The 26,427-nt window shown below is 40.2% G+C and overlaps 1 protein-coding gene across 5 annotated transcripts in view; it reads right to left on the bottom strand.

The window, feature by feature from the left end:
• The window catches only part of LOC146492078 (rho GTPase-activating protein 6-like), a 108,057-nt gene that overhangs the window by 26,191 nt on the left and 55,439 nt on the right, over window positions 1-26,427 (bottom strand). Inside the window, exon 1 of one of the 5 annotated variants that reach the window (XM_085150270.1) lies at window positions 22,476-25,172. The exons of the other annotated variants lie outside the window; for them this stretch is intronic. Coding sequence (XP_085006396.1) covers window positions 22,476-22,517 — 42 coding nt within the window. The 5' untranslated portion in view covers window positions 22,518-25,172. Of the gene's footprint in view, window positions 1-22,475; window positions 25,173-26,427 lie in introns of those variants that run through there. 5 annotated transcript variants of the gene reach the window in all.

Consider the following 26,427-nt stretch of genomic DNA (forward strand, 5'->3'; position numbering starts at 1 on the left):
ACATGATTTGCTTTTTGCTCAGTCTAGTATTTACCACAACCAAACATCACTTGGACCAGACCACAGGTACTTTTGGTGACTCATTCTAGGTTTTTTTATTTTGTTGGGGGGGGGGGGGGGGGGGGTCAAAGAAAATATGTCTCACAGAATTCTGTCATCTGTGATCCATTTACTACAGGACAATCCCCTAACTCCCATTTGTTGGTCTCACTTTGCAAAATCAGGGCATAGTCACGTGCTAGGTTGCTGTTGTTGTGGTGGATTTAAAACTGGATTCAGTTGCTTCCCCAGACAGGATCTTATTCCGCCATTGGACAGACTCCCCTTCCATTAAATGGCCACTGTAAGCAGAACCAGGGCTGCTATCATCAGCTCCAACACTAGAGTTCAGAGACTCACTGGAGAAACACATTTTTAAATTATATCATTAATAAGAATTGTGTGTGTCCCTGGATACATGCACGAGTGCACGCAGAATCTGAGCACTGCAACTCCACCTACAATACCACAGAGGCATCAGTGTGACCATTCTTGGCCTCAAGCAAGTGGCATTACAAAAACTGCTGTAGCTTTGTTTGTTTTTTTTCATTGGTTTCCCATTGACTTGTGACCGTGTGTCATCAATGAAATGCATGCATACACATGTCCACAAGTGCTGCTGACAGTGTCCTTAGTATAAGAGGCTGAATGTTAAGGACTGAGTATCTCTCTACATACCCTTGGTCATATTTCAGTTGTGTGGTTTTATTTATTTTATCATGCTAAGTCTTTTTGGATTCAACACACAACTGACAGACAAATAAAGCACGATATTTAAAAACTCACTCATTTCTAAGGATGGGGGGGCGGGGGGGGGGATACTCTGGGAATGAATCACCATGCTGAGAGCAAAGAGTTAGCCTAGCAAACTTACATTAACCTCCTAGGACCTGGCGTCCACATATGTGGACATCACATTTTGAGTTGCCTAGACCAAAATACTAAATTTTGCTCTACAAGGGCCTGATATCCACTTACAAGAACATTATACTACTGTCCTATCGAAATTTAAAGCGAATGTCCTCATATGTGGATCTCATTTTTCTCAGAAACAAAATCAGATAAAAATAAAAAATCTAGTATTTCTTTGTTTTTACATTCATCTGGTCCCAATCAGCCCAAATAGCAAAGAGACATTAAAAATGCATCCCAAGAAAGAGTTCGGATCTTAGGAGGTTAAATTGGTTCAACTGAAAAACCATCCAGCACTGGACATACTTAGCTTGCTCTGAATTAGGAAGTAACTTTGGCTAACATCTCAGTCACACAAGTAAAAATAGGACATTAACTTCCTTGCGTCAAAATAAATAAAAGTCGATGGTTGCCTGGTGATTGTATTTTTTTTCCACATTCTGCGACCGGCTACAGCTTGTGGTGACTGAATGGTTGCCCAGAGTTTAAGGTTGTTGCTCACCAACTTTTGATCCGAAGGTGATTGCACAGGTCACCTGAAAGAAGCCAACCTTTCTGCAAATAGTTAGAGTCTGACTTGGACTGACTGTAATCACTATCAAAAATGTCAAAGCTTTGTAGATAATTGCTGCCTAATTGCCAACAGATTGCCAACATGTTGCCATCAGTCTGAATGAGTCCTTGTCAACTAGCACAAGTGAAGAGACTCAACTCGGCTGGTTGCCGGCTGGTTGTATTCTGGTTATATTCCTGTAGAACATGAAGGTTGCTGAGTGCAAATGTAATAGTTAATCTTGAATTTCTGTTAAATGTGATTTTTTGTCAATGTAAACAGCAACAGACATGTGATTTTTGAAAATGTATTACATTTCATTGCTGTACTATCAAAAGCAGATTGCATGTAGTTACTATCTTGGTCCCATTCAATCGCAGACTGATATCAGACTGACTTATTGCAATATTTATGGCAAAATAAATGAATTAAAAAAAAACTGAAGTGAGATAACTGTATATTATTGGACAAAACATATACCGATACACTTTGAAGACATAATTTGCAGCTAAAAAAAGGTGATGATTTGCAGTATATGCTATATAATAATATTACATTGTGGGGTGCCTAGTGATTCTCACCTTTGCTCATTTAAACATAATACTAATAACAACACAATAGTGTAGAGTATAAAAGGTGGACGTAGCTCCACGGGTTGCAAAATACCAATAGAAATCTATAGAAAGGTTATCTGATTTGACCTCTAGAAACACTGCAGAGTTTATGGTGTTAGTCACTTATTTTCGGTCATACTGAACAAAGATTAAATCAGCTTTCTAAATCTTGGTCATGCTATGTGTCAGAAAGGAGGGTTATCAGGGGTTTGCTGATTGCAAATGAGTGTGCAGAATTCGCATCTACTTTTTGAAACATCATCAAGTTGGCAAGGCCGAAAACGCTCATCTCAAGGCTTCAAAACAGCACTTCAGAAACCAGTTAGTGACGTCACAGTAGCCATGTCCATTTGAGTGCGAAGGTCTTTGTGAACGTCTGTGGACCAACTGTTCAACAATCACTCTCTCTAATACACAACACCCACGCACACATCTCAAATGTACAAACTATCCTAGACATTTGTGCAGGTTTGTATAAACTGCTATGGTGGAATAAGTGCAGTAATATTCCTTGAAGGCACCAAAGGCCTGTGAGATCACTTAGAGCGAATACAAACACGATAAAGGAACATTCCACAAATGTTCACATCGTGGGCTACTTCAGTTTGTTTTCTTTTGCCTCGGTGTTAGTGGCTGGCTTTAAATGACCCTTAAGCAGAGTTTCTGTGCCCCAACACCGAACTAGAGGAATGCATGAGTATTTTTCAACAGTCTGATGGTTTATAAGCCTACAGATTGGCTTCAAGCATTGTATTACATTACTTTTGCTGACCTGAATCCCGAAGTTCACATCTGCAGACAATTACCAGACAGCCCAGCTTGCGGATGCCGTTACTGTGTTTGCGGACATTTTTGCATGTGTACTCATCACACACAGATAATTAAGAGGTTTTTCCACCTGTTTTTGGTTGCTTGTGATTTCACCTGAGGGAAAATACCTACTGAATTATTATCACTACACAGTTTACATAGTGAATGGGAAAGGAATTTAGTAGTAGCAGGCTAATCAGCAGTTTTAAAACATTAGATTATAAGCCTCCAGTATGGCGGCTCATGCCGATGGAGTATTATAGCGATAAAAACAGAAAGTTATGGCAGTAAATGCAATTATCATACCATGAAGTCTAGTCCAACGACAGGGTCAGCTGTTGCGATTAGGACATAACTGTCTATATGTAGTTGGAAAAGAACGCAGAAGGTTTGGAAAAAAGGTTTTTAAACATGTCAATGAAATTCGGGCTGGGCAATAAGACAATAAAAAGTTGTTGTTTTTTTTTTCATTTCATAAGTATTATGAAATAAGTTCGCCTAATTTTTTTTGTATATTTCTTTTAAACAGTTTCAATTTATTTATCTTATTTTTTTGGCATTAACCAGACTGAAGTTTTCCATTCTGTTTGGGTTCTTCTGTAAAACTTGAAGCTTTTGACTTCTTAAAGTGTGAATGGGTGGATGACTGGATGTGTAAAGCGCTTTGGGGTCCTTAGGGACTAGTAAAGCGCTATACAAATACAGGCCATTTACCATTCTTAAAATTAAGATTTTTATTATGTTATTTATTTAAAATTTGTTTGTATAATGCATTTATCATGTTGAACTGCTGACTAAAAAAACAAAACTATTTGAATCGAAATTTACCTTATAGCTTCACTTAGAGGTAAAAAGTAACCTTTAAACTTGAGAGAACTAGTAATTTGACTAACAGTGTGATCTGTATTGAGACTGACTTATATGAGTGACGGGTTTATATTAGCTATTTGGCTAATATGTGTTATTGGTATTTATAATGGCCATGAGTAACAAACACATGTAATGACATTTACATTTTTGGACTAAATGGGTACATAAATACACACAACAAATGTTAGAGAAATCTCTTCCATATTTTATGTGTCTGGAAGAAAAACTAAATATTGGCAAACAGATCAGCATATTGGATTTTTAAACTTTTAAATGACCAGATATTGGTATCTAAAAAAAATCCCACATCATTACATCGACTGATGATTAAACATCATCTAAAATTAAAAGTTCAACAGAGTAAATTGTTCAAAACTAATCATTAACATCTGTTGCAGAAAAGTTCAGATTTTATCATCATTGGGTTTACTGGGTTCTGGCGATAGTTGCAAAGTGTTCCTAATAAAGACAATATGTAAGGGAAAGATTTATCATTCTTTCCTGAATATGAAATCCACGTTGCATGTATTTGACCATATTGTTTCTTATTAAGTTGAACTTAAGGAGACATGTAATAGATTCTAGTAAAATGCAAGTCCATCAAACCAAAAGAGAACAAAATACACATATTAGCAAAGTTACACAACAGTGTTGTTCTTTTAAAGCACACACAGGACAATCTGTCCAACACTTCTCCCTCAGAGAATTCTTTCTAAAAGGATCCAAAATGAAAAACCTGGCTCAGTTTACCTTTCAAAACAATTTTTATGTTGACTTTCAACATTTAATGCACTTGGTATCATGGAAGAACTACACAACACACTCTAGTCCAAAAACGCACAGCTTGAGTTAGTTTACGAACCATTTTTTCAGTTTTATATGCACTTTAAGGAATTATTCTGGCATTTATGTTTCATATGATATAGGAATCACAGTGTTTTTAAAATAATAACATCCACTGCCAAAAAACAAGCAAGAGCCATAAACTAGAGTTTTAATGGTTATCGACATTTTTCTAGCTGTGAGTTGCCACCACACATTAGCAAAAAAACAACGGATTTCGAAAGTGGTTCAAAAGCACTTACATGGGTATCAGCTTTCACTTCATATTGTTTTTTTTTGGTCTGCCTTTGCATTTAATGAGGCCTTGCTGGCTCAGCCACAAGAATGAGCAACTTGGAGTGCATGCTCCAAATATTGCCCCCAATCACTGGCATGCACATCTAAAGCCTCGAATGAACTTCAAACATTTTAAAGACAGATTAATATGAAAGGCCTGCAGTAGTAATGAGGCCCGACCTTCAAGACTTAGGTTCTTGCATAATGGTTACATAATCTGCAAAGGAAATCAGGTATTGTATCAACACCACAGTTGATAGTAGAACAAGAAGTTGAGGTAATGTGTGTGTTTATATGAGTGTCTATGCAGTACTGGCTTGTAGAAGGCCAACCTGGTCTCATGGTAAATATGGCATCTATGTTTTTGTGCAAATGGACATCCAGCACTACTTTCAAACTAATGTATTTTATGGAACATGTTTTTATGCTTGCCCCTTGCTTTTTTCCCCAATACCTTAGATTTTCTCTGACAAATACGGAGGAAAAACTGGTAGATGAGTGGTTTAAGAAAAAAGAAAATGAAAAAAGTGATAGAGGCCTTCTGTCAAGTTGCATTTTTGGTCAAGAGGCCACTAAAATAGGGAAATGCTGTTCTGTCAACCTGACTTTTAACGTCATCCTTATGCTAATTCTAACATGATTTGCTAGCTAGCTAGCCACCATGTAGCCTTTCGTGGCATTATCCATTTCTTGTAGACTGCATTTTGAAATCTCACCCTTAGCATTTGAGCCACCGCCGTGTTGCTGTTTTGTAGAAAGAAAAAAATATATGGCCCTTAGCTAAGGGTGGAGTTTTTATTCATTATTATAGTAAGCAAGCTACATTCATTATAACTCTTAATCCATAGTAAGCAATACTACAAATCAAAAAAAGTAAAGCCATACTTTTGGAAGGGCTGTATCGCACAACAAGAAATATTCATCCTGTGCCTCAAAAACTGGGCAGGCCCAGTTCAGAGACTATAATTAGCAGAACCCACACAAAAATTGATGATTGAAATCTCAATCAAGGTTTTATGAAGAGGGAAACTGTCCATAGAAGTCAAAAAACTTTTCTGTAAACGTGAGCATTTTAGCACAGCTTTAAGAACCAATTTCATGTGTTTTTCCCACTTTCACATCGGGCTCATTTTATAGTCTCACAGTTTATTGCTTGTGTTAAATTATTCATTGTTTTTCATCTGAAGTTGTCTTTTAACAATCGGAGCTTAAACGTTTTGCCAACACAAATGCCTTAAAAATGGCATTCTGCAATTCCAAATTCATGGTTCATGTTGAATTATTGCACTGAGACAAAACCCTGGGTCAAAATAGCAAGGATGTACTATGTATGTGTCCGTGTACACCGAAAGAATCAAAACTTTATCTCCCTGTGCATAAATCAGTACACTACATTACTTGATGAAGTGCCATGTTTTGGGTGTTCAGGTGCACCACAGCTATCCCTGGCAGACTAGATTATATAAGCAATATTATACTCCCATAGTATTAAATTCTGTTTTTGTACTTGCAGAAATTAAAGTACTTTAGAGAATTCACCCTTCCCCTGAATTCATGTTAAAATTACAATATGACATAAGCTTCATGCTTATTTTGTCATTATGGTAAAACTCTTTTTTGCTGTAATGTCGCCTTTTCTATCTCTATAGATGAGACCTGTGCAAAGTGAAATAGCGATTTTTATAGAATAATTAATATGTTTTATTTATTAAGCCTTTGTTCTGCATGCAATGTCTTAAATCATAGCATACACCATGTTTTTGATAGCAGATTGGTAGCAGCTGTTCCTCAAATGCTAAGAGTAGGTCTTCAACTCTGCTTTGCCTTGCAAACAATTAATTTGTTTGCAGTGTGTGTTGGGAAATCTTCAAAATGCTTGGGATGGTCAAGGAGCCAGACGATAAACAATGGAAAATTTGACTCTTTCCCTTTCTCCATCCTACTTTATCTCCTTTCTTCACTTTCTCTTCCATATCCAAGGTCATATTTTGAGTAAGCAAGTTCAACATCATTGTTTTTGCCCCTCTTTTGCTGTACCGTTTCCACCGTGATGCTCTGACTAAAATCTAAAAATCCTCTTAGTAGGTCTGCAATAAAAATTAAGCGAGATTTGAGTAAATGAAAAGCTGTTCTTTATTCTTTTTACCCAGGAGATTGCCTGCCAGGTAACTTTGCTGTGTCAGTGTCACCCTGTCTTCACTGTCAGCATTTTGTCTTCTTAGCTGCACACACAGACACACACGCACAGATGTAAATGAAACCTTAGCCGAGGAATGTGTGTAATCCCAACTGTATATGAGTCGGTAAATTCTCCTTCACTCTCTTTAACCAATCTAGCCGGCTGAGCTAATAAAGCTGGTTAATCATTACTAATCCAGTGTGGAGAGTTGAGCATTACAGTGATTGCTCTGTGTGTGTGTGTGTGTGTGTGTGTGTGTGTGTGTGTGTGTGCACTGAGGGGTAAGGATCATGTGTGTTTTAGCATAAATAAGCGGAAGAAATGCATCGCCCGCTACATTTCAAATGAGATAAAGTGATTAGAGCCTAATGGCAGCAGAGATGGTCAGAGCAATCAGTACTCGGTCCTTTGCGTGCATGCAGGCACGTTTGCGAGTTCCTCCAGGACTTTATGCGTTCTACTGAGTGATGTGAAACTCAAATTAAGGTCACAACTCAGCGGTAACCTCATCACTGCCAAACAGACCAGTCCAGGCTTTCAGTGATTAAAAGATGATGATTGCGGTCACCAGACACTTACAGTGTGAATTAGGGAGTAGGACAATTTGCAAAGATAAAGGTTTTCATGTTCATTTGAATGATACTGGTATATTATAATTTCCCATCAATCAGTGTTTATTTGGATTAATAATTTACAGTTTGTACCATCCTCTACAAAGACACCTTCACCAAACACAGTAACAAGTCTATTAACAAGACCATGATCCCTCACTGGCTTCCTAGATCTGCTCATATCATATCATTCATGCATCTAGTATTTTCACAATGTTTTTTTAATAACTCAAACACACAGGATGGAGACGTAAACGATGGAGATCAAAAAAGGGCCATCAACCCAGGCAGGTTCTGCTGTTTTAATGGGGTTTACACCTTGGACAGGAAGTTACAGATTGTGCCCGTATGTGCCTCTATAATTAGCTACTAAATAGAATGATTTTATCTTGATTGATAACTTGGTAAACATATAAAATCCTGAAAGTTTCCAGAAAGTTAGAAAAGACCTATACAATTAGCTTTTTGGTTTATTGGACCAATGTTCCAAAATCTCAAAGATATTCACAAAACTGTCATAAAACACAAGTAAATGAGATTTACACTGGATGTAAACTTTTTGAAGCAAAGGTTAATACATTTTCATAATATTTTTTTAATTAGAATTATATGAAATCACCAATTAAATAAAATCCCGTTAGTGGCATCCCGAGTGCTTTCTTGTTATAGTTTCATGTGTTTCTCAGTATCTTGTTTTTTAACTTTCTAATTCAAGGTTATCAAAAAATCATGAACTTTAGCAGTGCACGGTGGCCTTGAGAGGTCAAACACACTGCAACTTATGTAAATAATCAGCAAGCTCATAAATATGTATATCACAATAATTAATGGGGGGATAGAACAGCTGCGAAAGTGACAAGCTGACAGTAAACAGCTAATAGGGAACACATGCACATACAATATGGGTAATGACCTCATGACCTCTTTCCTCCTGTGTAAGGACATAAAGTTTTATGTTTTGAACTTTAACCCTGTCCAGTGTTTGGATCCTGTCTCCTCACAAATCAAAGAATACTGTTCCAACTATGTTTTTTTTATTATTTTGCTAGTAGGTTTACATCTCAGTTTTGTGGTTACCCACATTATTATAAGCCTGGTCTCACAGGAAAATGTTTAATCGTCACAAATTGTCCTCTGTTTTCATGAGAATTACTTGTCATCACCCTTAAAATTTTAATAAATACCTTTACAATGTGTCCATGGATGGTACGATGGATTCTTGCCCAGGAATACAAGTTAAAAGAGCTTTCATGAGACTGAGCTGGTATTTCTGAAACCGTGTTCGGTTGTCCAAAAGTCAGACCCTCTTTGCATATCTCATTTCTATTTGCTAATAGAAATGCTATTAGCATTGCAATGCAATTAGCAGTTATATTAACTGCTAATTGCAGTTAATATAATAACATATGAAGTTATTAAAGAGTATTGTTACATTATGTGACAGCTGATACATACACAGTGCACGATGTTTCTGAATGTGAGTTTGGGCCATTTATCTGTCAATCAAAGCGGTTGCGTAAGTGGCCCCATGGGCATTAGGTTCCCATCGAACTCTGCAATCTAAGCGTTCTACGATGCCAGCACCGTGAGAATTGGCTCCCTCACACACACACAAACCACTCCCAGAGAAACACTGTGTCATTCCATCAATCCTGGAATGTACTATAAAAAAAGAAATCTGAGATTAGAACCGGCATCTGTGCCAAAACGACATAATGTGCCAGGGCCTCAGATGTGAAGTAGGACTCTAGTATTCCCATTATAATTTTTTTGCTTCTTGCACTAATGGTTACTCAGGTTTCATCCTCACCTTCTAGGCTGCCACGGCTTCAATAAAATATCTCAGGAACAAACAAAAATGAACGTGTAGCACCAACAACCAGACAACGATGTCCCCTTTCTTCCCGCTGTGCTCATGACGACGACTGCGCTCAAAAAACGAGAAGCCTCTCCTTCATGCAGAAAGCCTTATGAGTTTCCCAGAAGCTTTAGGGCATGTGCCAAAGCACAGAATAAATTGTACAAAGAATTTCTGGCAATTAATTTCTAATTCCAAGCTGTTTTTGTCATTAATCTGTCATTTCTGGAACAGATGTTGTCTTTAGGACCGTTTCTAATTTTTTTCCCCCAAGAGCCCGCCATTTTTTTCTCAGCTCGTCTAATTTCACAACAAGCTTGATTTCACCGACCGCACTTCTCAAAGTTTTCATTTGAAGAGTGGTTTTGCAACCATGGCCCTCACCCCCTCCTTGCCCAAGAAGATTTCCTAATTGAATTCTTCCAGGCAAATAAACATTTGCGCGTTGGATCCGTTGGTCTTTTGGGTTTTTCTTTTAAAGAAGCTGGGGTTACGGCTGCCATTTAAGATGACTCTCTCTTCTCCCGGAACCATTTCAAAAGCACAGTGTTCAGCTTCCATGTGAATGCCCTTTGCTCTCGTATTTCAGCTTTTTCCATGCATGTAAGCAATATTATTATATGTTGATCCTATTACAAAAACGGCTTGTTTATTTTTCACACCAGTTGTGAGAACGTGACCCAACCACACACACAAAAGAGAAAGTACAGAACATTCTCTCTGGTTTTCCCTCTTGGTGTTTCTTCCACCGTAACCATTTAACACAGTGGGATCAGAATAAAGTCTCCACTAAGGCTCTTTATTTTCCACGTGGGTGCCACGTTAATCCCGCGAGGTAGTTAAAGAGCAGGGATTATACATGCTGCTCAGCTCCTCAGAATCCGGATGATGCTGGCGAAGAAGATGACAGACTTAAAACAGACCTGCGGTCACTTTATGAGGCACATGCGAGCATTTAGACACAGTGTAATTGTGCGCGCAGCCTCTACGAGGAGGAAAAAGACCCTAAAAAAGTGTGTTCTGCTTGGGGTTAGTTTAAACAACACGTACTTGACGCGTAACAACTGCAGTGAAACATGCAACGGTAAAAATAGTCTTGCGATTTCCTGTGACTCATTCATTACGCCTGACCAAAACTGTGCTTTTTTCCCCAGTTTGTTTCCTTTCTATTTTTACCATGTGTGACAGTGTGAACAAATTGTTTATCTTTATCTTTGATTTAAACGTGCCTCTTTTTTTAAACGCTTTAGGGCTCTTTCCAAGAAAGAGTCGGTTCAGTCTGGACTGCCTTTGCAGTCACACCGATGGAGATTGAAAGCATTCAACAACTGGAGTGAAAAGTACAAAAGGGCTGAGACAAAGCAGATTTTAGCACCGAAGGCTACTAATGGCTCAACCGCTAGTGAGCGTTTACATTCTTGTAACTGCATACCATGGCTTTAAATACAGCCAAGATATATGTATATGTTGCATTTTGCTTTCATGTATTTTCTTTGCTTTCAGTCTCAAGTGTGCGTGCACCTCGACACATACATGGAGAAGCAGACAAGGCACAGTGGAATCACTTTAGTCAAGTTACCAAGGAAGACAAGGAAAGCATGATTGATGGATCTTTTTACTTATTTTCAATCTAAGCCCCTGCTGAGACTGCTGACAACTACTGATCATGGGCAAAAAATGAATATTCCCCAAGCGGCTGCAAATGTTTGCTAGAGAATACTGGCAGTCACTGTGAAATTAATTGCTAAAGCATTTAAGAAAGTCTGTGATAGCATATCATACAATCACACACTAGGGAAAAATGTGTTCCCCAACCTGTTGACAAGTGGTTACTGGAGGTTACTTATAGTTGCAAGGTGCAACTGTTTTCAAAGAAGAAGATAGTGCTATTCTGCAAACCTCTTTGCTGTTTCTTTGGATTACCATGGTCACCTACAACTTGTATACTAAACAAACATTTTTCTGCCAATCATTAAGGAAATACACTCTATCTACAGCATCTGGAGGTTTCCTTTGGGCTGCCTCTAGGCCTATGTGACCGACGTCTTGTTTGACTGCCGTTTGCAGGTAATTCAAAGCTGCAAACAGCAAATTTATCGACTTAAAATGTAAAATACATCCAAAATTCTGCTCATCTTTGCTGTTTGCCTCCTTCATGCTATGTTAGCCCTCCTTCTAGTAACCAGCACTGCTGCTGATGAGCATCATAACAAATACAACTGTTTGAGGCAGCACTGGATCTATTTCCAATCCAATTATTAGAACAGCCTGCAGATAATCAGTTATCCAGAAACCAGACATTTAGTATAGCTATCCCACTGGGCGCCTTGTTATATAATATGATAGGATGATGCTTTCTAAATGGTGTCATTTCATCCTAAATAAAATTGGGAGCCAGTTTCTTTTCATATGCAAGGAAGAATCAGGGGAACTAATCTAACAATCATCAATGCAAAAGTTTAAATTTTTAGATTACATAGAAGTTACCTGAAATGACACTACAGTCTTGATTGACGCATGTGTTGCCTCGTGTTATTACTTCCTCTTTTGCTATACCCTCAGCTCCCAGGGGATGTGTGTATATATGGGATGAATAATAGGGGCTGAGAAAAAGCTTCAGTCAGATACATTATATAATGATATGCGATCCTGATGGAGCTGTTAATGCCTGGTGAAAGCAGTGATGTTTAATGATGGTTCACCTACAGAGAAATACATCAGAGTAATGGAGTTTATTTTCAGTTCATCATCAAGCCGTGGACTAAATCATTATCATGCCTCTGGTAAAACGAGTACTAACTGACGTTGGATATCCTCGCTTACTTTGGCTGGAAAGAAAAAAAAATTCCACTTACAGTGCAAAAGACATGAAAGTTACCTCCAAGTCTATTTGAGCATTTATTAGCCATGACTGACTAATATCTGATCTGATTTTGATCGACAAGTAAGTCAAAGAGGACAGAACTCCTTAAAACTAACAAAATCAACACTTAAAGCCCATCAGCCTTGTTTCACTCCAGGAAGTTTTAACCAAGTGTAACTTCCTGGAGACCCAGCGCCACTCCCGTCAATGCCCGGCGATGCTTTGTTCTCTCGACACAGTGGATGTGACAGTGCATGTGTTTACGTGTGCACGTGTAACACGGGTCATCTCTGGGTCAGCTGGTCTATTATTGATTTCCCAGCGGAAAGAGAATGAACAGCAGTGTTTCGGCGCCGCTGTCCTGCTCTCCAAAGCAGCCGACCTTCAGCTCTCTATAAAATGTGTACAAGCATGTGCCAGTGAACAACGCTATGAAGTGTTAATAATGACGAGGTGCTGAACAATTTAAACAGAGACTGATAAGTGGTAATGGGGTGTTTAACGAACACGCTAAACTACTTTTCGCCTTCCCGCCTTGACAGCACGCAGTGCTTTGTGAACACTTTGACGTGTGCAACAGATAAGGGGCTGTGTGAAAATTCTTTTTAGGGAATTTAGAGCTGCTTTTTGACTTGCACCTTGCCTAAATTATAGGTCTCAATGTTACGGCATGAGAACAAAGAACTTTATATAGTTCAGCTCTCTCGCATTTTAAAGTTACGTGGCCCAGAAGTGGTGATTACTAGAATCAACAAGATAAGCCAGTGGTACTTTATGTTTACTGGGCAGTTCAGCTGTTTTCTATATTTGAACCAAGAGTTCTTGGGTTGTGCAGCTAAACATGGTGGCTGGGGAAACGGAGGTCTGGGTATCTCTGCCCCTGCTGACTGCTGCCCCGGTGATACAGACTTGGATGGATGGATGGATTGATGGGAATTCTGTCTGGGCCACATTAGTCAAAACAGGATTGCAAGAGAGAGCAGTAATGTGGTCTTCTTGGACTACTGGAAAAACCTGTCTTCAAGGCATATGTGTTTAACTTTTTGTAAACTAACTAATTTAGGTGGATGGACTGATGGATTTTTTGTTGGTAAAACCATCATTTTTACACACTCCTGAATTTACCCCCATGAAACATTTCATGGTTAGGCCTGGTGCCAAGGATCTAGTCATTATTCAATGTGGACTCAGGTGTGGCAACACCTTTTTTTTCCTCCCACCGTTTTCATAAAAGCTGCCATTTAAAAGAAAAATAAATATAACTGGCAAGAAACAGACAGTTTGAAGTTAGTTTGAAGAATGCCACATGCAAGAGCCAACTCTCTGTGAGCGCAGTGTTTCTTTTCTTTTCCCGGCCGCGAAATGGCAATTTTATTTGTCTAAAGCGCCGCTGCATCGCCTTCAGGGACAACACGGGGTAAATAAACAAAGGCTGTGCTTTCAATATAACCGTCTTGAAGAGAAGTTTGCTCCAGCTTTTTTGGTTTCGAAATGTGTGGAAATTGAATTATTTGCACAAGGATTTGCGGAACCAACAAGTGATGCCACGCTGGGTGAATGATTGAAGATGCAGTCATGCGTAAGTCACCGTGTAAACACTCCAAAAGAGCTACTTCTGCGCTAATCCATCAATCATCACGTGTAAGTCTCCGCTCACCTGCTTGGATGGCGTCATTTCATTTTTGTGGCAAAAGAAGTTTTAGAATGAAACTAAAGAATTTACGCTCTACACATGACATGTTCTACAGTGGGGAAGCAAAATGTCCATTAATCCTCATTTATATCCACAAGTTGATAAATGAGATAAAAAAACAGCCGCGCATTTGCTCATGTCACCAGTGCTTGTTTGCTGAAATCAAATTTCAATTATGTTCTCAGTGTGAAAAGCAAGAGGAAGGAAAGCAAAGCAGGCATATTAATAGAGAGTAATGGGCTGAAAGATAAATAGTGAATGTGCCACGACGGAACGGACGTGTGCGTGTGTTTGACCGCGCACTGCCACAACAGACTTGTTGATCCACGCATTCCAGTGGCAGCCTTGAGAGCAGCTAATCCTGTCTCACTAAAAAAGCCCCTTGAGCTCCTGGGTCGCACTTCTAACCAGTCTGCACACAAGCTGAAAGCATGGACATGCACATGGCAAGGGTTCGTCCTGTGCATGCATACCGAGCGACACATGGATGCCCACACCCCACGCGAGCATGCGCCAAATGTGCGTTATTAATGTCACAAAAATCTGTGTGTTATTCTTGGCATCATCTTGGCAGATGAAGATGATTTCCTTTAGGGAGAATCTCTGAGATGTCACCAGATTTCCACCTCTCGATTTGATACTATCAGTCCATCTGACTCAGCATCTGACTGGTGACAAAGCTGGTGATGATCAATTGAATGTGCACATGGTGGCAGGTCACGTAGACTCACACACCGGTAATATGACAGGCAGCTTTTACCACACGACAGACTGAGAATGAGGCAGCTTACTGTCCGTAAAGCTAGGCTGCTTTTCACCTTGAAGCTACTTGTTCACACTCGTTTATAGTAAGATCTTGATGAGCTGTCTTTAAAACAGCCCTTTGCAGCTGCTGCGTATTCTGTACTGTGTTACTATGCAACTGATTGTAATGTACAGATATAGCAAGACATTATCTTGTTTATCCTATCTTGCTTTGACGCTTTAGCAATAGCACATACTATTGAGTTTTTTCATTCCGATGGAAGGTGAATGACTGACTAGTTCCCTCTCATCTAGATTGCCATCATTATCATAAATACATAGAATTTTTCCAAACTTGCATTGAACAGAAAAGCAAAAGAATCACCACCTAGTTACAGGTCTCAGTTTTACCTTTTTACATCACCAAGAACGTGGCATTTTGGGTACCACAGTTCTAAATCAGACCTACCTTTGGGTTGTGGAGCACCCACAATTTCGTGTTCATGTACAATGACAATAAAGGGCTATTCTATTCTTAGTCTCAAAAACTTAAGGCATTGTTAGCAGTGCAAAGAAAAAGGTTTGCTTGTTTTGTGCACAGCACCTGCCACTTTTTTTATAAAGATATATTTCAGCACTCTGTTTTTACTACCTTGTACTTGGTAAATTAACACAATTTCCAAAATGTCCAAGATTGTTGCTGGTTACATTTTATAGGCTCTTAATGCCTCTAATAGAGTTGGTCAATGTACTTCAGCTGTTTTTATCTGAACTGTGGCTGATTGTGAATATTGCTGGCTGCAGAGTTCATAGCCGAGGAGGGCCTGGCACTGTATGGTCGATGTTAAGCATCATCTGGAAGCCATCACCTTCGGTTGCTACAAAACTTGTGAGCCAACTATCTATCCTGGAGCCCATGCTAGGCAAGGTTTAGTCATACAGGCCTAGAGATTGGGTGGTGACACCCTTGGCCACCTCCAGTCACTAGGGAAAAATGTGTATTCCCCAACTGGTTGATGAATGGTTGCTGAAGGATGATGGCTGTTGCTTGATTAAATGGGTTAAAAAGAGAATGCTGCACTAAACACCTTCAGCCTTCAGCAGATCGGTGCAGTTCCTGGTAGTTTGCATGGAAGATTCCAACTCGTGCAAGCAATGGCAAATTATTGGTCGAGTGGTGGTGAAACTTGAAGAAACTGTGGCACTAAACAGAAAACTGTTAAAAAGTGCTCTACAAATAGTTGGCAAGTGTTTGCAGACAAGTTGTTATCTTCAATATAAATTACAGCACCGCGCATAAACTAGGGAAAATATATTTTTCCATAGCCGCTGACTGGTCTACAGGTCTCAAAGACTGAAATCTTTGAAATTGATTGCTAAAGTTCCAAAGCAAATACCAGCAACCACTTGCCAACCCTAGTGACCTGTGGTTACCAAGGGGTCGCCAATTGATCTCTAGATTTCAGTGATTGGGGCCTAAGCTTCACATACATCCGCAGATATATCAGCAATCTTTGGTTGCTGGACCACTTGGAAATTCTTTTTTACAATGCCACAAACAACATGGTACACTTAGTAATGCTGGAAAAATGTAAAGAAAAGAAATAGTTGCTGTTGTAGGGACTTATTTGTGTCCTGAAAGAGAACGTGGAGCACAAAAACCTCAGTGAACAACTGTACTGCGGTAGTTAAGACTCAGCTAGACTAAATGTGACATCAGGACTTTGGCTCTCATCAGTAAATGTGATGCTGAGTCGGATGCCCACCATGTGAATGATAATTTGATCTTTTTAATTAATGAACTATTGACTGTCTCATGGAATTTTCTTTTATCTAATCTAAGACTTCCCCTGTGAGGTCATGTTGTATACAGCATGGAACCGATTGGTACGTGGGCATTTTTGTCGGAGAAAAGCAGATGTACCTTGTTAAAGGAAAAACACCCACAGACACACTTTCCCCCATGCCCTTTAACCTTCAGCAACACACTGAAGCAGCAAAACAAGACTTCATGCTCGATAGAATGACTCAACAGTAGCCTCAGTTTTACCTTTATTACTTATTGACTTTAAATTGTATTTTTAACCCCATGTAAGCAGCAAGGGTCACTTTTTTCCATGTAACCTCAAGTCTGCAAGCATTTACTTTTCTCATCAGATTGCTATGTGACACAAATTCACTATTATTGATGCTAGAAAGTGCAAAGCAAGGAGATTTAACAGGTTTTTGGCAGACCCAACTCCTTTAGGTTATCCGGAGAGCAACAGCTGTCTGAGGTGTTGAAAACATAAGTAGGGATTTCTCAGTGGGGCAGCACAATCTGTTAATATTTAGAATCCAGCTCTGCTTTGTGTGTATGAAAACATCTCAAAACTTGAAACCCAGGATAAGTTCTCCCTTGATTCCAGCTCATTACGCCATCTCGTAGCAACATGCTGCTGGGATTCTTTAAAATTCCCAAACTATGATGTAATGCTTCTTCACTTTCACACAGCAACACGATGACGGACCACATACACTGGCGGATTTGTGCGCAAACAACCAGGAAACGTGCCTAAACTTTACTGGAGCCTACTGGCCAAGTCCCTTAGGTCGGGCTGAACAAGGACACACCTCTGGATCAGCTAATGAAAAAGGCAAGCAGGAGTGGTAAATCAAACTCCTTAAAACATCTAGAGCACATATTTTATCCAGCTTCAGAGACAGACTCCTGCCTCTCCGAGCACATCTGCCTCCAAACATTGGATCAGATCTCGCCAGAACTTTCTCCTCTGTGTTTCCTCCACTCTGCTTTCCTCCGCTCAGCCTTCGACGTCTCCATAAAAAGACAAGACTTTTAGTGGAGGGCGGACTTCTCTTTCGCTGTTGATAATAAAACAAGTGCCTTTCCCTGATGGGTCTAGGAAGAAAAACGAGGGACTGACAGTGTTGTCATGACGAGCCAAAAGTGACAGCAATGGAACGCACAGAGGCCATTTTTTTTTTTTTTTTTTGCCTTTGTGGGTTTTCTTTTTCCTGCCACGCTGCAACTGTTCTACACTTTCCATATCCGAGCAAAAGTCCCACAAGGTGCCATGCTAATGAGCATGTGCAGTGTCAACTCATGACTTACTCTACAAGAGGTCAACAAGACCTTCACATAGCTTTGATTGGCAAACTATTGCTTCAAAAGTGCAAATTTAGCCGACGACTCAGTGCATTCTTACCAAGTGCACTCCCGTGAATAAAACCTCCACTCCCGCTAAGTTTTCCATCTGGATTGGGGTGTGCTTTGGAAAACTTGTGATCAAAGTAAATAGACACACTCTGCTGATGAGTAAGGAGCTGCACGGATAGTTGATGCCATTCGTCCAAACACCCAACGGACATGCACGAGCCCAGCTGTTCACAACAGTCACTAAAGAGCCTGGGACGGCCATTTGTTTCCTCTTAGATAACATGTAAAGATTCATTCAATCTTCAAAAAAGCCTCTTTATTTTGCAATTGACCACAAGAGTTAAAGGCTTGTGCCTCTCAAGGCTATTTGTACTGGGAGTGGCAGTGGCAGCGGACTAAAGCAAACAAACTTTCCAAGATAGAACAAGGTCACACATCAGCAGGTAAGAAGAGTGCTATAAAAATGTTTGCTCCCAGCATTTCTAAATTAGAGGAGGAGAGGTGGAAGGAGGAGGTGAAAGAAGAATTTCAAGTTCCTGAAAACAATGGCACGCAGGAAAATGAGGAGAGGAGCTGGATACAAAAGAAGAGGGAGGATGTCTAAGCAGTTAGCCGCTCTGAGGCTGACAAGTATTTCTGGGTGGTTTGAGGAAGATGTAGTGATTTTTTTTTTATTTGATCAGTGACACAAAGAGTTTAAGACTAAAAAGCTAATGCAGGAGTCTCATCAATCATTTAATCAATGTTTCCTTTGAGTTGTGCTCTGTCTGCCCTTGTACTTCTCAGTGTAACTCAAAAGCTGCTACCTTACAGTATAGTTAATTAAAATAAAACAAGACTTCCTGGATCTTTCTTCACTATATCAAGATTTCTGACTCTAAAAATACCCCCTCGTCTGAATTGTAGCCTTCCTTAAAGAGGAAAACTTGTAACACTTGCTAACACTTGCAAATACAAAAAAAGATTCAAGACAAAGACAATCATTATTGGACTAGTGGCAAACTATTGGTGCTACAACTGGCTGTTGTCCAAGATTAGCTCACTCAAACTCGTGTTCTGACACTTCCTTGTTCCTTCACTTCTCCGTTGCCACGATATGACATCCAGACAACATAGTGCTTCATGGTGCACATGACCCACAGCTAAACCCACAAGTCATTAACAAAGTTTAATCAGTTAAACCCACCAGTCCTGTAGCTTGTCATGGAATATTGAACTGATAGGGCCAAACCCAACAGAAGTAGGTTAAATAAACCAAAACAGACACTAATCTTCTGATGTGGCACACACAACTTGATTGTCTTGTTTAAGCTTATGTGTTCAATCACTGTGGTTGCTAAATAAATGACTGAACTAGTCTAGTGGACTGAACAAATATTTTGGCTCCAAAAGCTGATTCGGTGACCACTAGGGCTGCCACAAACGATTATTTTGATAGTCGACTAGTCACCGATTATTTTTGCGATTAGTCGACTAATCACATCATGCATCCATTGTACGTAAAACGTACAGCTTATTGCACCAGCAGCATCTGCTCTTATATAACTATCATTAGCTTACAGCTTTAAGTGTTTAAGGTATGTGCTAACTAAAAATAAAGACAAGATGATAGTTTATTAAATTTTAATGAAATTCGCAGATTGTTTCGGTGAAGTTTAATAAACTCCTTGCTATCTAAAATATAACGGGACACCGGAGTATGTTCTCGAGCATCTCACACTTCTGATAATCAGTTGTCTGCTTGACGTTTATTCAGCTGTGTAAAAACTATAACTTTAATCTCAGCCAAACCGATTTACTCAGGAACAAATAAAATACTAAAAAAAGCCAAACAATAACATTTTTAAGTTATCTAAGTGACTTTTATATGTTTAACCTGAGTAGCGAAAGACAGCGGTGGGTTTGAAAACTATTTGCCGGGAGTCCGGTATTCTCACGGGCTCTAGTGAGCCTTGCCCCCGGCTAGCTATCGAGCTAGTGGGTAACAGACGTCTCTGAAAACGTTGAAGCGCTTTTGAAAATATGTGGTGTCTTGATAAACTGAGCAGATATTTGAGGTTTACACAGCTACATTCTCGCCTAAAATATGTTAAACGTTTATTTTGTGACCCAGAAAGAATAATAAGAGTAATATTAAAACTAACTAGCTGCTGCCATTGTTGGAAACTGAGCTGGGCTGCGCTATGAATTCTGGGACAGAGCTTCTTCTTCTTCTTCGGGGTTTAACGGCAGCTGGCATCCTTGTACATGCAGTGCTGCCATCTTCTGTTTCAGTGCGTTATTACACTCTTAAATCCTACTACTTGTTCATGCGTCTAGGGGACGCATGAACAAGTAGTAGGATATCGCCAGATATCGGCATCAATATCAGCCTTAAAAATCTGTCGTCTCTAGTAGGGTGAGACGGATATTCGCCATAATTCAGTGTTGTACAGACCAGTTATTTTGACTTCATGCCCACCAGCAGCAGCCTATCTGCAAAGACAGTGGAAGTTCCACACATGCACCTCTGCACTATTAAATGAGGGCAAATCAACAGCACCTGCTAATACTGACATTTGTCGATGTCCTATTTTTTAACACGAGCCACATGTTTGACCGCATAATCAAGCGTGCACCTAACAGAATGATTAGTGATTTTTATGAAAAAGAAACTAAAGACTGTGTTTTCTCTTTCTTTATATGTGGCACAACTGCATTCTGCGCCTTTTTTTCTTTTTTTCTATTGGTTCAGGCCGAGTGTCCCAGGTTCATATTCACCTAGCTACAACACTACTCTTAATTCAGGAGCTGTGCAAAAATCAAAAAGACATCAAATCTATAGGATAAACATTTCTTCACTTCCTCTTGCTCTGCCTTTGATCTCCTCCCAGTTGTACTCAACTGGAAAACATCCACAGGGTGGCATTCAGTTGGAATGCAACTCCAATAGGAATGCCACTTACTGAGCTCTTCACCCTGACCCTAAGGGTGGTAGGAAACTCATGTTAGATGCTTGTACTGTGGATCACATTCTTTTGGGCACTACAATTGTTTTTTTGTTTTTTGTTTTAATCCAAACAAGAACTTAAGCCATCAATATGACTTTAAAGATGCTGTCCCCTTATTGTGGCTTTACATTTATTAAAAGCTGTTTGTGTTGCTCCAATCAGAGCAGTCATTCTGAGGGCTTTTGGTATGATTTTCAGCCATTTATTATTGGGCTCACAGATGCAGACCACAATTTCAATAAACAAATACAAATCCAGTTACATCAGATTTCATTTCTCTAGACAGACGGCAGCCACTGTAACTATCTGGTCACTGCACCAAAGCCTCATTGGCCTCTGCTGGATGAATTTTAGGCACGTAACTGTGGGCCATGTGGTGATGACATTCACACCACACGGGCCTGCTACAAAGCACCGATCCAGACCACAGCGCGATGGCCAGCCGAGCAAAAGAAAATTGTATTGTTTTCCAATCAGCGCTCTGAGCGTTATGAGGGCTTCTAGCCACAGAAACACTGCTCATAAACAAGCAGGCGGACCGCTGGAGCAGTTAGCGGAGGATTCCTCACCACTTGAGATGAGACAGGGCAGCAGATGGCGGGAGAAAGGGTGGCTGAGGAATCTGTGTCTACAGCAAAAACCGATCCAGTTAAAATGAACCTGTTCTGCAAAGCAACCCAAGTGGCTGCTTCACCAGACCTTCTGGCGATTTTCAGAATTCAGAAATCTGTCAAACACACGTCAAACACAAACTGAGGAACAAAAAAACAACAACAACAACAACAAAAAACGCTGATGGAAACATTTTTGAAGGTGCAGTTCTCACAGCAGCCCACACCGCTCCACACGGCCTTGACCCATATCTGTGTGTTTTGCCTTCATTTGGGCCACGGCTCTTCGAGGTGTAGAATGTCAAACACAACACCTGTGGCTCTCCACAGCGAGCTGGCAACAGGTTTCTGTCTTTCTGACTCGCTTTTCAAAAACCAGGAAGCATGTGTGGTCTTGTGTGCGTGTGTGCATATGTACGCGCTCTGCGCACCACATGCCTCTTCAAAAGTTCCATCACAGGAAGTTTTTTCTCTTTCTTTTTCTTTTTTTTCTTTGGCATGTTGAGGCCCCTTTGCTCTGCTTAGGTTCAGATTTCTGATTCACACCGACTGGGTGACGTTTATGAGGTGAAAGCTCTAAAAGCTGGTGCAGAATTGGGCTTTAACTTGGCTTTGAGTGGCTGCTGATAAAATAACGGTAATTCTCCGTGGCACTCTTTTTTTAATGCATGATCTCAGATATGAGGAAAGAGAGAGAGGCTTCATATCGATACACAACTGCATCGTGCAGGAAATGAACATCTTTCTCAGGCATGCGCGCAGAAACTACAAGATGTAAGCCCTCGAGTCTCAGTGCACGCTCCAGTCGCTGTCATTAATCCACGGCTAATAAACTTGAGGGGGGGTACTTACAAGATAGGAATTCTGCCTGTCGAAGAACACGGAGTCTCCCATCGTCCCGAATAATTATCCACATATAGTAAATAATGCAGCTGCAGTAAATGATATCCCAAGACTCCCCCTCCAAAAAAGAAAAGTGTCTGTGCGCGTCAGGACGGACCGCAGGAAATGTGTCCGCAGGTCACTTGTGCGCTCTGCTTCTTCTCACATTAAAAGACAGCGAAAGATGTTGGAAGTTTGGAGACTGCGAGTCACAACAGAACCCCTTTTAAGAGTTTCCACAGCAGTGAAAAGCGCGTGTCAGGAAACGCTCTGTGCCAGAAGGGACACCATAGCGCGTAACGCGTAACGGATCCATACTGCGCGCCCCGCGAACTGTTGTGAAGACAGATGCTGAACCAGAGCGAAGAGAAGTGAGAGAGAGCAGAGACCCACGTCAAGCTGGCAACGCTACTGACTGATACTTCCGGCGTAGGTTTTCAAACTAAGACTTAACCCTGGTCTTGCGGCACGACTAGAAGACGGATACTGTATTACCAGAAACAAACTAAACAAACTGCAGTTTATTTGTTGACTGGAGAAACGTGTTTCTATGTTAACCCCCGTCTTAAAGCAAAGTAAACCTACACAGCTTTTTTATGTTTTTATCTTTTGTGTTAAGCACATTGAGTTTGCCCATAATGTTATGTGCTATATAAATAAATCATAACTCCAAATCAAAGGAAAAAACACTATAATTACACAGGCAAGCTTATACTATACCAGTACATTGACTTTCAACTCATGAGAACCATATATGTGCTTTTATTTTGATCACAAAGTCGCCTCTTTCCGGTCTATTCAGCATTTTTCTGGGTACTCGACGCTTAAAGCCGGAGAGAGAAAAGCGAAGGATGGGCGGGGCTCTGAAGAAGGAGGACCAGCAGTGCAAAAGCTTTTGATTATCAACAGCAGGGTAGAACAAATGTTTTCATGTCAGTGACCCACAAATGGAGCTCCACAGTTTATAAGATTTGACTGACGAAACCCCATAGTGGGAGGGTTTTCTTTGTGGATAGCTCATAATATGGAGCTATACGTGCTGTTGCAATCAGGCTGGCAGAATGCTCCCCAGCAAAACTTCACTGTTTGTTGAATCATTTGATTTGTTGAATCAAAGTTGAATCATAACAAATAATAATAATTTAAAAAAAAAAAAATCTTCTGACAGTAGATTCATTTCTGCCATCCTCACTGGAAAATTAAAACAAACAAAACAACTTGTTGGTCAAGCTAAAAACAAACTCCTTTAGGGAAAGTTGGCATGTCAAAGATGCAAAATTTCTTCCAGCATTGACAAATAGCTCGCTGTAAGCCTAATTACTAAAAGAAATAAATCACAGAGGCGAGAGTGTAACAGATGGACCGCAGAACTGAAACTGTGATCGAGTGCTTCCATTGTAACACTTGGTAGTAATTTTTGTTTATGAGCTTTCCCCTTTGCAAATATGCTTTCAAGAGAGACCATGAAAGGCAAGTGCCCCTACGCCCTGCCACCAAACCCCCTCCCCACCCTCCCCGCTGGTGCATTTCAAATAAGTTTGTGAAATACTTAATGTGGAACCAGCGTTGAGCAATCTGTGTCAAAACCACTCCACTTGCATCCTGTAGTATCTGCTGTTATTGTTCCATCAATTCACTTGGTAGACATGTTTAACCAACTCAGTCTACTTTATTAACATTTGTCGGGCCTCTTTGAATCCTCCTGTTTACATGTGTCAGTGTGCAACCCGTTGCTTCCTGTCAGCTCACTTGTAAAATGATGTTACAGGAATACTGCCTCAGACTCTGCATAAACGATAGATGTAGCCACCATGATGTCATCCATTGTTTATAAAGTCCTGTTGTGAAGCACTGGTGTGAGCATTTTGTCCATTGCCAGACTTAGTTTTTGGAAGCCAGATGTGTTTAGGGGAAAATTCTCACTGTTAAATTACAGGAAAGTTATGTCAAGAGTACTGTTTTGTCCAGAAAACACAATTTGGGTAGGGATAGCTCAGTAGGTAGAGTGGTGGCCCCATGATCGGAAGGTCGGGGGTTCGACTCCACTGAACGGTTACCCTGAGGTACCCCTGAGCAAGGTACCGTCCCTACACACTGCTCCCCGGGCGCTGCATTGGTGGCTGCCCACTGCTTCACTGGGTGAATGGGTTAAATGCAGAGGAGCAATTTCCCTATGGGGACTAACACATACACATATCCACAAATAGTTTACTACTGTAAAATGTAACAGCATATCCTCACCAAGGGTCAACCTCAGATGTGGAAGAGTTACATTATTACGCTCGAGTGGCAACAGTTGCAGTTCCTCTAATGGCCACTTGGGGCTGGTTCCAAAAAGGAGTCAGTCCCTAAAGACTCCCACGTCAAAACTTCCAACTATACAGCAGTGAAAATCACAAAACATATTTTGACATTAAACTGGATTTCTGCACTTTGTGTGTGCACTGTTTGTGCATTTGGAGTATTTTTAGCTGATCATTATAACTAATATGATGGCTTTCTTTGTGCTAAAGATCATCCCAGAAGACTGTGCTTCAGTTTTGGTAAATTAAATTCTAGGATTTTATTATACTAAAATTGAACCCATAAGTATTTTGAGTGCAGATCGCTAACCCTGCTAGACAGCATTAGCTGATAACTTGGCACTCCAACCGTTCATCAGTATAAGGCAAGCCTATTCAAATGGCGGCCCGCGGGCCAAATGCGGCCCAGAAGCAACCTGCGAGTGGCCCTGCCTGTGGTCCTGGCAGAAACAGAGAAAACGCAAAAAATTTATAAATTTAAAAAAAATTAAAAATTCCTACAGCTTGGTGTAGACTGTGAATGCAACACTCCTAGTAGCCTAGCAATATTTAACCCACAATGCACCGTGATGTAAACATATTAAACAATCATCGTAATATATGATGCGACAACAGCATGTCTTTCTCTCTCCAGAAGTGCAAAATTGACAATGAAAACTGTCGGTTTAACCCTGCCTGGGCTGACAAATACTTATTCATTTTACCGAGTTTAATAAGCTTACAACCGGAGTTGTACTACCATGGTGAGGGTCCTGTACAGCCCAAGAGAGAGCTGCAGCATCTTCCCTTCATGTTTGCTTCTTGGCGAAGAAGAAAAGGCCTTTTACAGATTCTGAAACAGTGAAATACTGCATGCTGGCCGTGGTGGATGCGGTGAAAAGTGATGAAAAAATTAAAGTAAGTGTGACATCTGCTATTAAAAACGTACCCCTGTAGGACAGTTCAAATATTCGTAGAGTTGAAGTTCTGGCGTCAGACGAGTTTGAAATGCTGTTAGATGACCTGAAGAAAACTGATGTAATGTCTATAGCAGGAGATCACAGACAGAACTGATAATGCACAGTTGTGCGTATATGTCCGTTTTTTGGATGGGAAATTGTTCGCTTACTACCGTTAGAGGACACAGCTGGCGAAATAATGTTTGAGAAGATTTCAGCTCTTTTTGAGGAAAATGGTCTGGATATGAAGCATGTCTGTATACTTGTGACGGATGGGGCTCCATCCATGGCAGGAAAAGTGAGTGGTCAGCGAAATATTTATTTTAATTTGAAAGGGAATTATCAAAATGTTTTTTGTTATTATTATTATTATTTCAAATGTGCAAAAAATAGTTTAGTTATAGCTCCCTTTTTTTTAAATGGACCTTTTGGTGTGCATTTGTGAGGTCACCAGATTTACAGGGGAAAGGAATAAAAAAATTACTTGTTTTTCAATACAGTTGTGTGGGTTTGAAATTGATCATGATATGCTGCTTACTGGCTTCAAAAAAAATATCTGGCCCAGATAAATTCCTCGGTTTGAAAATCTGGCCCAACTAACTTCGTAGTTGAATATCCATGGTATAAGGTAACTGCTGGCTTCCAAAAACCAAAATGACAGCGTCCAAAACATTAGCATTG

Source organism: Neolamprologus multifasciatus, chromosome 23 (assembly GCF_963576455.1).
Source record: "Neolamprologus multifasciatus chromosome 23, fNeoMul1.2, whole genome shotgun sequence".
NCBI classification, from domain to species: domain Eukaryota; kingdom Metazoa; phylum Chordata; class Actinopteri; order Cichliformes; family Cichlidae; genus Neolamprologus; species Neolamprologus multifasciatus.